General features: G+C 39.3%; 1 protein-coding gene across 1 annotated transcript in view; it reads left to right on the top strand.

The window, feature by feature from the left end:
• The first annotated feature begins 3,734 nt into the window (after positions 1 to 3,734).
• Positions 3,735 to 12,229, top strand: part of KIAA2012 (KIAA2012 ortholog) — a 145,306-nt gene continuing 136,811 nt past the window's right edge. Inside the window, 2 exon segments of the mRNA XM_044669403.1 lie at positions 3,735 to 3,821; positions 5,212 to 5,478. Coding sequence (XP_044525338.1) covers positions 3,735 to 3,821; positions 5,212 to 5,478 — 354 coding nt within the window.

The raw sequence follows: 12,229 nt of genomic DNA on the forward strand, positions 1-12,229 counted from the left end.
CATCCTATAGTTTCGTTTTCCATCATTTTCCTCTTGTGCTGTCTCAGTCTTTTCCACCTTCCTCTGCTTCTCGTGTGAAAATGTTTTCAAACACATTTTATTCCATTCAATATGGCACTGATTCCCATCTTGTGGGCTGAAGATCTCTAGGGAGTCATGAAGTTATTGCAAACAATATGCTAACCAAGCATAATGATTTTGCTCTTCACTTAGCTCCAACAAAATATACGGAGCAACTAATGTGTTAAATAAGCAATTGTCCCTAATGCAGACTGAATAAATAATATGTTCTATATGTGGATAAGAATTTTTCAAATATATGTAGATGATATTATAATGAATAAAATAGACATTCATTTAAAAGTACAACTGAATTTATAATAGCTTTTGGTCATTATGTTGTTTTTTTCAATCAACAAGACACTAATCGTATAATTGTCATTATGGGGGTGATGGGTGGAGTAGGGAGTCTGTGAAATGTTATGACATTTTAAAAAGTCATACTCTAAGTAGGAAGGGAATTCAGAGGCCATCCTTGAACAAGAATCCTTTCTACAACATTGGGTTATCACGGCAGCTAGGTGGCTGGCTCAGTAGTTTGAGGTCCTGGGTTCAAATATGGCCTCAGACACTTTCTAGGTGTGTGACCCTGGCCAAGTCACTTAACTCCAATTGCCTAACTTACCATTCTTCTGCCTTGGAACTGATATTTAGTACTGATTCTAAGACAGAAGGGCAAAGGTTGTTTTTTGTTTGTTTTTAACTTTCCATCTCTTTTTTTCCTTAATTTTTCTTCTTTTCTCTCTTCCCTTTATATTTCTTCTCCTTCTCTTATTACACATGGAGCCCTCTAGACTATATATAATAGTTCAGGGCACTCTGTGGGATTCTATCTCATCTAAAAACTAGAGATCACCATTTCTCTCTAATGTGCTAACTTTTTTTTTAATAGCCAAAGTCAAAACTATATTAAGGAAAAGTCATTTAACAGGAATAGTAAAAATTGTTGCTGTTTTTTAAAGGATCAATAGAACATCTTCCTCTCATATTAAATCCTGGGCACTTTCCCACAAACATACACACATCATCAGTGGAAAGAATGGGCATACAGAGTGATCATGCGTGAGGTATGTACATATAGACCACAGGGAGGAATCCACATGATCAGGGATACATATGGAAAGCTAATTCTGACTCTCCAGAACCATTCCTATCTTCCAGTGATGTCATTGCACTGCCCTTACTGAGTCTGCTCCACACTGAGTCTGGAGTCTCTGCTGGCCAATTGATCTGATGATCTCTTTGTGGCTGCTAGCCATACCATCTATGCTGGTCATTGCTCCCTCCCATCAGTTTCTGGGCTTCATCTTCTCAGGACCACCTATCTGCCAACTCTCTAGCTCGCCTTGTTCCAAATCTAAGCCTTATAAGGACAGGCAGAGAGTTTGTTTTTTTTTTTTTTTTAGCATAGCCACCACACCTAACTAATAACAACAAAAATCAAGTGGCATGCTCTTGGGCTAAGTTTTTGAACCTCTATCTAGGACAAGGGACACATTCCTCTGAATCAGACAACTATCCAGTTTAAGGGTAGAAATCCCCAGTTTCCTCTTTGGCTTAAAATGCAAATAAATTTAATTAAAACTAAGCATTGTGAGCTAGAACAAAAGGTAAAGTATAAGAATCAAGCTCCTTGAACAAGGCAGTGTGATACAATGAATATAGCACTGGGCTTTGGAATCAGAGAATCTGGGTTCAAATCATGCTTCTGTTATGTATTTCCTGTCTGACCTTAGACTAGTTACTTAACCCAGTGGTTAAACAGAGCCTGGCACATTGGTAGGTATTAAGCAAATTTAATTGATTAATCTCTCTGGGCTTTAGTTTCTCAGGTGTAATGTTGTTGTTCGGTTGTTTCAGTTGGAACCAATTCTTCATGACCCCATTTCTGGAATTTTCTTGTCAGAGGCACTGGAGTGGTTTGTTATTTCCATCTCCAGATCATTTTATAAATGAGGAAACTGAGGCAAACAGGGTTAAGTGACTTGCCCAGGGTCATGCAGCTAGTAAAATATAATGAAGATAAGTCTTCCTGATTCTAAGACTAGTATTCTATCCAACATACCATCTAGCTGGCCTTTGTAATAGGAGGGGATTAAACTAGATGACCTCTAAGGTCCCCCCTCCCAGTTCTAAATCTATGATCCTGTATGATCAACCCTCTTAGCCCAGATTTCTGCCTTTATTCCTGTCAGCAATCTCCCTGTATCTTTATTCCCTATCCTGCTTTATCCCTTTTCCCCCTTGCTTCTATCCCTACTCCATTCTTTTCTTTAAAGTACAGAAATATGAGACACAAAATCATAGAATTGAAAGGGAGTTTGGGAGTCATTTAATCCACATGGTTCATTTTTCCAGATGAAGAAAATGAAGCTCAGGAAAGTTAATATTTACTAATGACTTCTAATAACTCTGCACTGTGAACCAAACTAGTTCCGTCTACTCAGGAAGCTAGATGGGGCTATACTGAAGCCTTATTTGTTTTGTCTGTTCCCTCCTGTTGTTTGTATGAAGCATATCAGGACTGCCTTCTGTGAAAAGCCCCGTTTAAAATGAGCTTGAAAGTAAACAGGGCTGTGGCCTGCTGTACACCTTTGTAAAAGGCGGCAGGGGGCACTCCTATAAGAAAGATGGGGAAATGCCCCTTATGGAGGAGAGGTATGGGTGGTTTCAAAGCCAGAGTGAGGGTACGGCAAATACAGGGATCATACTTCACCCAAGTGACTTTTGTCCGCTCTCTTTCTTCTTTTCTGTTTCCAAAGAGTCAAGGGAAACCAGTGCAGGGGGGGTAGGAAGGGAATCAATCACAACCCTGTTAACAAAAACCTTGCCCCTTAGAAGAAAGGATTTGGGTTTATAGGAGTCTGAGCATGTTTGCAAAAGAGTTTAGCAAACCTATATACTCCCCCCATATTCACCGCGAATACTATACAGATACCCACACACAAGCCCCCGAAAATGGCATTGTGAATCCAGACTGGGGACAACCAAGAAAAACATCAAAGGGGTGGAGTTTGAACTAGGTGACCCGTGTAAAATTGTTATGAGTCAGTTAATCGTTAGTTGAGAACAGCACACTCAGATGCTGGGATTTGGGTGGGTCTATAAAAGTAAGATGAGCTCCATAAGAAGGGATGTATCACCCCTGTTAGGGCTTGAAATTGGAGCCTGGCCCATTGAATGTCCTTGCTCTCCCTTGAGGGAGCTCTCGGGTACTATTTTGCTCTCCCTTGCTGATTTAAGGGACTTAATTTCCCTTTGCTGCCATGGCAACCGGGAAACAACCTTTGAGCACAAAGAGAAGGTTGGTGGTGTTTCATGAATCTCTGGATGCACAAATCTGGTAGCAAAGCAACCAGGACAGAACATCAACAAGTACTCTTAGTAGGCAGTAAAGGAAAGCGAGTCTGTTGGGATGGATGGAAGCTTTGGGACTGGAAGGATCTGGGAAGTTTCTTTTTTTTTTTTTCTGACAAAGACCCATACTGTAAAAATTGTGGAGCAGGACATCATTAAGAAGCTGCTGTAAGAGGAGGAAAATGCCTCTAATAAAAGACCCAGTGTATGAAGTTCTGGGGCTCATTGCTGACCTAAGGAAACCTTGAGGTGTAAGCAGTTTCAGCCTTCCGAAGCAAGATGAATGGTTTCTGAAGAGAAGGGGCCAGCAATGAAACATGTTCCCTCTCTCCCTCCTCAGCCGTGGAAATGGGCGAGTAGTACAGAGCAAACAGAAGAAATTGGAGGTCTACTTGGAACCAGAGGTCAGTTTCACAACTGACAAGCTAGTCCATTTTGGGGTGGGAGGAGAGCAGGCTTTTTGATCTCCATATTTTGTGGTTCCTATCCTGATTTGTGTTTCTATGATTGGAGCTGTTCCTTGGGCTCCAGGAAAGTCTGAGAGTTAGTTACTTTGCCTAGCAGAGTGAGAGCTACCACAGGAGGGTTCCCCTATCCACCTACACCCAGCACCTCATCTGCTGATGTCAGGTTGGTGTGAGTGGGCTAAGTAACCGTAAATTAAGGGGATTTGTTCCAAGACCAGAATTTCCACATAGAAAACTTCCAAGGACGTTGATGGATTGGATTTTCAGAACAAGGCATGCTATTTTGGCTGGAGGGGTATGCACCTGCCCAACAATTTATGATATTCTCCTTAACAACATGGGACTCTTGTCTCATAGCCAATATTTGATGTAGGTAACATATTACAATAACTAATTTAAGACAGAGATGGGGTCGTAATCAGATTCCTTGTTGGACTAGAATTTTATCGAATCAGATGCCACTAGAAGACAAATGTGCTATTTGTGTGGAGCCTTATCTTGTGTTGTGTTGTAAAGAGATTTCATTTGCAATGGTGTTCATTATAATTGATCTTTGTCTTGTCTAGGGTTTGGAAGCCCATGTTGCAGAGCACTTCAATGGTTGATAATGGTAGACTCACCAATGATGGTTGATAATGATGTAGACTCACCAATGAGATATAGAAGGCCTTCATGTAACCTAAAATCTATTTGTATGTGCCTTCATTTTGGCAGTAATTAAATAAAGTGATGGTGATCAGAGCAAATAATTCTACCATTAAAGCATTCTGATAATTGAGCACAGTTTCAATTTACCTGACTACCAAGTTTGGGGACTGATTACCAATGGCCTTAACCCACACGTGGGAGAGAGGGATAGTGGCCAGGTCTGAATTCACTGGCATAGGGAACTCCTTGCAAGGCAAGTCATCACCTCTGCAATTTATAGTTTTAGAGAATTGCAAGTTAAGCAATTCACCCAAGAACCTATAGTCAGTATATGTCAGAGGCAGGACTTGAACTAGGGTCTAACTGCCTTCAAGGCCAGTCCTCTCTCTATTACTCCATACTGCTTCTCAACCCACTTTTACTGCTACCAAAATCTGCATTAATAAATAGCTCACTTGAAAGTTATATAAGTTAGAATCTAGTTATTCTGCCTTCAGTAGTAAGGAGCAACTTTGGATAAATGGTTAGCAACTGAGATGCCTGATATTAGGTAGGACGATCAGGAACAAATCACTCTCAGGAAAAAGTCAAACATGATATAAATGCATGTCCTCTGTGATGCCATCCACGGTGGTTGTTTAAAGTGGCTGTATCTGGCGGTTGTTGCTTTTCTTTATAGGATTATTTGAATTTGACACCCCAAGGCAAACCCCTGATCAGGAGATCCCAGGATGAGGCACAAACCACATACACCCTTCCTAGAACTTATAGCACCAGAAAAGGTGTCTTACTTCTTTATTCAGAAGACTTTGCTCGGCCATCGTGGAAACAAGAAGAAAGAAAAAAAGGTCCCTGTCTCTACCGTCGCCAAAAGAAGAAGTTAGGTTTTGCTCTGCATACACTCAAAGATCTGAGAACAGCCATACTGGCATATGGGAGTGAAGGGGTGAGTATGAGCTGCCCTAAGTTTTTTTCTGATGGTTTCTGGAGAAGGTGAGTTGGAGGAAGAATTGGCAGATCCTAGATATCCTCCTAGTTCTGACGGTAACTTCCTATTCCCAGGCAACTGATGGAAGGGAAAGGACACTGAATATGACGTCAGAACACCTACATTTGAATCCAAGCTTTGTCACTTATTGGCCAGATGGCCTTGGGTAAATCACTAAATCTTAGTGTTTTCCTCTATAAAATGGAGATACTAATACTTTCATTTTCATGATACAGTAGAAAAAGCAAATCCTAGATTCAAATCCCATCACTATCACCTTGTTTAACTTCCTTAAGCCTTAATCTCCTCATATGTAAAATAATCCAGTTGGACTCAATGGTCTTCTGAGATCCCTTCCAGCTATGATGGAAAGACTCCTACTTCATAGGGTTGCTATGAAGATCAAATAAGATATGATAGGCTTAGCTCTTTGGAAACCTTAAGACATGGATTATTTATAAAATGTGGATAATACTATTGACCATCTTGATAGATGCTGTAAATGAGATTCAATTGAGTTATATGTTGAATCTTTTTTAATAAATATGAAGCATGAAATGATGCTATGTTCAATAACAGAATCTTAGAACTGGAAGGAAACAGATTATCTAGTGCCATACAAATGCAAGGCATCTATTCTTGTGATTGTCTTCATTTCTCATTTCATACATACCTCCCCTTTCCTATTATACTCACTCTATACTTTTCCTCTCCTCCTAGTCAGGATTAGGGTTATCTTCTGTTTTGCTTCAGGAGCCAGAATTACAAAGTGGAAACAAGAAGGCAACTTTTAGATCAGCCTAGGAAAGAATTTTCTAACTACTAGAACGGTCCAGTGATGGAATGTGCTGCTTCATGGATTAATCACTTACCCCATCCTTGTCCCTGGGTGGTATTCAAACGAAGTTTGGATGACTAGCTGTCAGAGATGCTCATAGGAGAGGTTCCTGAATTGGGTAGAAAGCTAGATTAGGCAACATATAAGACTTTCCTTTTCTTAAGACTCTATGATGCTGCAAAGACTAATCCAACATTTTCCAGAGGGGTTGGGAGAGAAGGGAGAAGTTATGGAGTTCATTTGGCTTCTCAGTGCTTTAAGAAGTAGGAAGTGTGGGAAATTATGCCACTCTTAGAAAATTTTGACAGATGGCTTTGATTCACATGAATTTACCTGACCTTCTTGGTGGAGATTATCCAACTTTATCCCAATTTCTTTACCTGCAAACCTTGCCTCAGCTTCTATGCAAATCACAGATTAGCCAGGGAAACTGTGGATAATTGGCAGCAAATTGATGAGGGCAAAGGAGGCTACAAACTACCTTATATTGCTCCTCTGTTTTCCTGGGGTCAAATCACAATCTGTAATTCTGTTCTATTCATTTTGAGAAGTGCACAGTAGCCATGCTGGTAAGATGGATCTCGTTGGAGTCCATCAGCATTACACATAAAACATCCATCACACACATGTCAGAGAGGTTGCAAAACAAGCATGTCTCAGTAAGCCTACAATATTTCTACATAATTCTAGTCTGTCTAACTATATCAAAGGAAATTTGCTTGCATGTACATAGAACACAAATATAAAGACATAAACATATCTTACAGATATGGAGCTCATAAAAATATGAGTACTTGAAAGGAATATTAAATTAACCTAGAGAAGCTTAAATATTGTAAAGACCTGAAACTTTTGATCAGATTTATAACTAGGGCTGGGCAATTGGAGTTTTGCCCCACGATGCTGAAATTTAGGGGGCTGCCAACAGTGCTTACTGTCTAAATGGTTAGAAACAACAGAACTTAGCAAAGGTAATTAATTAAAATTGGAAACCACCAGGTGGCACTTCTCCCTCCCCAGTAGTTACACAGGTGAGCTTCCCCCTAGCTTGGCATTCCCCCTCCTTCCCACACTGTGTCCACCTCAGCCTTGCAGTATTCTGGAGTTTCCACCTCCTCCCCAGGCCAACTGAATTGCAAGTTTGTTTCATGACATTTAACCTGAGGCATGAGAATTACTGATTATGACTCTGTTTGTAATAGTTTCCATATACGCAAATCATAACACCTGAGTGCTGCAAAGGTGCTTTTGGCTAAGAGAGGGAATTTTAGGCATAAAAAATGATTTGTCTCACTATGCTTGCTGCTTCTAAAGATTCTACCTTACTTCATTGGGAAGGCAGGCACAAATGACAATAATGGCAATATGGAGGAATAGAAGAAACAAGAATGGTAGAGAGCTGTGAAACTGAACCAGTTTGATTTGAGAAACCATAGGTTAGGGGACAGAAGATGAGACAAAGGGGAGCCTGGAGAGCAAAGTGAGCTATGACATGAAGGGGAAACAGCAAAGGCCACAGATGATGAAAACTGATTGTCTCTCAAACAATGCTGGCATGTTATTATTTCTTTGACCCCAAATGAAGATCAGCAGTTTTCCCTAAAACAAAAATAAAAGAACCAAAATTTTGGGGAGTGGGGAATGATTAGAGGGGTGAGGAGAGAAATAAATCAGCTCACTGTGTAGTGGGGCTTAGAGAAAAATCTATAAAGGCTTAAACTACTAATTAGGAAGACCTACATAACTTAGTCTCCACTCAAACCTGTGGGAAATGAGGTTGTCTCAAATAGGTGGCAATTAAAATTTTAAAGCATCCTACATCATCTCAAGTTCTATATATGGATCTCCTGACATAGATGTGGCAATATGTCTGAGTTTTATAGCTCAACACACACCTACTCTTTGACTTTTTTGATGACACAACTCCTTAATGAGCAAAGATAAATGTTAAATCAAGAAGTTAGATGTCAAGGCTCTCGGGCTTCCAGGGAAATACAGTAATGTCATTTTGTTGGGTGCTTTTTTTCCCAAACATAAGCAACCATTTTCAAACATCTCTGAAGTGTCTCTTCTTGAGTCTTAGCTGCACACAAACCCATTACTGTGGGCAGCTGATGGAGCAGTGGATAAAGCGATGGAACTGGAGGAGGGAAGACCTGAGCTTCTTATGCCTAAGGGCAGTTTGGTGGCATAGTAGATAGAGCGCCAAGTCAGAGATCAGGAAGACTCATCTTCCTGAGTTCAAATCTAGCCTCAGACACTCACTAGCTATGTGATCCTGGGCAAGTCCTTTAACCCTGTTTGCCTCAGTTTCCTCATCTGCAAAATGAGCTGGAGAAGGAAATGGCAAACTATTCTGGTATCTTTGCCAAGTAATTCCCAAATAAGGTCACAGAGTCAGAACCAATTAAAACAACTCAGCAACAACAGATAATTAAAAACTGTATGACCCTGAACAAGTTACTTAACCTCTTTTTGCCTCAGTTTCTTCACCTGCAAATTGGGGATAATAATAGCACCATCTTGCAGGGTTGCTGTGAAGATCAAATGAGATACTTGTAAAAAGCACTTAATGCAGTGCCAGTGCCTGGCACATAGTAGGCACTATATAAATGCTTATTCCCTTCCTTCATTCACTCTGTAAGTCCAGAACATGAACTAGAAAACTGAAATAGGCAGAATCTGCTCACAGTACTGTCTATTGATAACATACAAAATTATGCACCCGAGGCACTGTAAGATCTGAAATGTGACATAAATCATCAAAGAGATTATATTACAATCAGTATAATTTTGGTGTCAACTGTTTTACTGTATTGTAATACCTGGTAAACTGGCCATCCAGTGATATTGGTATGGTGAGTTTCACTAAACCAGAATAGACATGTACCCCAAATACCCCATTTTTAAACCAGAACAGCAAAAAATAATTTACTATAAATTATTTAAACCTCAGTACTATTAATGTAGTCCTCATCTTTTCAGTCTTATTACACAGACAACACTTGTCCCACCTCTCCTGATTTACACTGTCATATCCATTGTATGTTCGCGGGGTCCTTCAGTTCTTAATAAATTTATCTGATCATTCCTAGATCCATAAAGTCATACAATTTCAGAGTTGGAGGAAACCTCAAAGGCTCTTCAGTTCAAGCTTATACCTGAAAAAGGTAGCTAGGTGGTATAGTAGATAGAGTCCTGAGACTTGGAGTCAATGAATTTGAACCCTGCCTCAGGCATTTACTAGCTGTGTGATCCTGGGCAAGTCACTTAACCACTTATGACTCAGTTTCCTTATAAATAAAATGGAGAAAATAATAGCTACTACCTCAGAGGGATGTTATGAGGATAAGATGATTTATACAAAATATCTTGCTAACCATATAGCATTATAGAAATGGTAACAATTTTTTAAAATAACATTTTAGGGGGCAGCTAGATGTTTTGGTGGACTGAGAGCCAGGCCTAGAGATGGAGGGTCCTGGGTTCAAATGTTAACTGAGATTCTTCCTAACTATGTGACCTGGACAAATCTCTTAACCCCCTTTGCCTAATCCTTCTGTTTTGAAACTAATACACAGTATTGATTCTAAGACAGAAGGTAAGGGATTAAAATAATAATAATAACATTTTGTTTTTCCCCTTCACATGTAAAAAGAAATTTCAACATTCTTTTAAAAAAAGTTTTGAGTCCCTTTTTCTGACTTTCCTTCCCTGTCTTTCCCCCTCCCTGAGATTGTAAGCCATCTGATGTAGATTTTACGTGTGTAATCATGTCAAACAAAACATTTTTCTGTATTATTCATTTTGTAGAAGAGATTCCAAAGGGGAAAAAAGAAGAAAGAAAATGAAATATAGTATGTTTCAGTCTGTATTCAGACTCTATCTGCTCTTTCTTGGAGAGCAGACAGCATTTTTTATCATGAGTCTCTGGGACTATCTTGGATCATTGCATTACTGAGAATAACTAAGTCATTCACAGTTGTTCATCAAGAAATATTGCTGTTACTGTGTACAATGTTCTGGTTCTGCTCACTTTATTTTGTATCAGTTCATATAAGTCTTTCCAGATTTTTCTGAGATCACCCTGTTCATCATTTCTTATAGCACAATAGTATTCCATGAAGAATTCCTTCTACAACATATCTAACAAGTTATCATCCAGCCTTTTAAAAAATATATCTACAATGAAGGGGAACCCACTACCTGTAGTGATATCTCCTTTCAGTTTTCTAAGTAGTTCTAAGTGTACGTAGAAATTTTCACCTTCCATGAAGCCAAAATTTGGCCCTTTTCAACTTCCACCAATAATTTCTAGTTCTTCCCTTGTGGCCAAACAAAACAATTTCTAAGCCCATCAAATACCAGAAGCTAGCTATCCTGTAATATCCCCTCCTTTCCCCCAAGGCTTCTTTTCTCCAGGCTAAACATACTTGGTTCCTTCAACTCATTCTCCTATGTCATGACTTCTCAAGCCCAACAACATCTTACTTTCCGTCCTCTGAATACTATGGAGTTTAACAAAGTCCTTCTTGAAATGTAGTGCTCAGAATAGTGGATAGAAAGCCAAGCCTGGGGTTGGGAAAATCTGGATTCAAATCTGACCTCAGACACCTAGATGTGATTCTAGGCAAGTCTCAACCCCAATTACCTTGCCTTTGCCACTCTTCTTTCTTAGAATTGATACTAAGAGGAAGAAAAAGGTTTAAAATAAACAAACAAACAAATGAATGAATGGATAAATAAACAAACAAATCAATAAATAAAGGAACAAATCAATAAATTAATAAATAAATACACAAACAAACAAATAAACAAACAAATAAATAAGTGTGGTGCTTGGAACTGAATATAATACTCTAGATGTGATCCAACCAGGACAGAATACAGGAGAACTATCTCCCCTTTACTCCTAAAAGCTGTTCCTCAGGGGCAGTTAGGTGGCTCAGTGGATTAAGAGTCAGGCCTTGAGATGGGAGGTGCTGGGTTCAAATTTGACCTCAGATTCTTCCTAGTTGTATGACCCTGTGCAAGTCACTTAATCCCCTCTACTTAACCTTTACTGCTTTTCTTCCTTGGAACCAATTCATAGTATTGATGTGTATTGATTAAGATTAAGATAAGGGTTTTTTAAAAATAAAAATTTTAAAAGCTATCCCTTTCATTGCAACATTAGGTCATATTAGTTTCTTGGTTGCCATACCATACTCTTGACTCACACTGAGGTTGCAGCCCATTAAGTTTCCAGAGCCTTTTTTTCAGAATCACTGTCTAGCAACTTTTGCCCATCTTGTACCTGGGAGATTGATTTTTTGAACTGAGTATAAGACTTTACATTTACCTCTATTAGGTTTCATTTAATTTGATTCAGCCCAATGTTTCTGGCATATAAGATCTTTTCACAATCTGATTTTCAGCCAATGTATTATTTAGCTTTCCTTCGTTTGTTTTTATTTTTATTTTGAATAATTTCCCATAGTTACATATTTTATGTTCTTTCCCTCTCCCCCAAACCCCCCTAACCCCTTAGCCAATGCACAATTCCACTGGGTTTTACATGTATCATCGATTAAAACCTAATTCATATTATTGATAGTTGGACTAGAGTTATCATTTAGTGTCTACATCCCCAATACTATCCCCATCAGCCCATGTGTTTGAGCAGTTGTTTTTCTTCTGTGTTTCTCCTCCCACAGTTCTTCCTCTGAATGTGGCTAGTTTTCTTTCTATAAGTCCCTCAGCCTTGCTCTGGATCCTTGCATTGCTGTTAGTAGAGAAGTCCATTATGTTGTATTGTACCACAGTGTATCAATCTCTGTGTACAATGTTCTCCTGGTTCTGCTCCTTTCACTCTGCATCAATTCCTGGAGG

The sequence above is a fragment of the Gracilinanus agilis genome, chromosome 3 (assembly GCF_016433145.1).
Source record: "Gracilinanus agilis isolate LMUSP501 chromosome 3, AgileGrace, whole genome shotgun sequence".
Lineage (NCBI taxonomy): Eukaryota > Metazoa > Chordata > Mammalia > Didelphimorphia > Didelphidae > Gracilinanus > Gracilinanus agilis.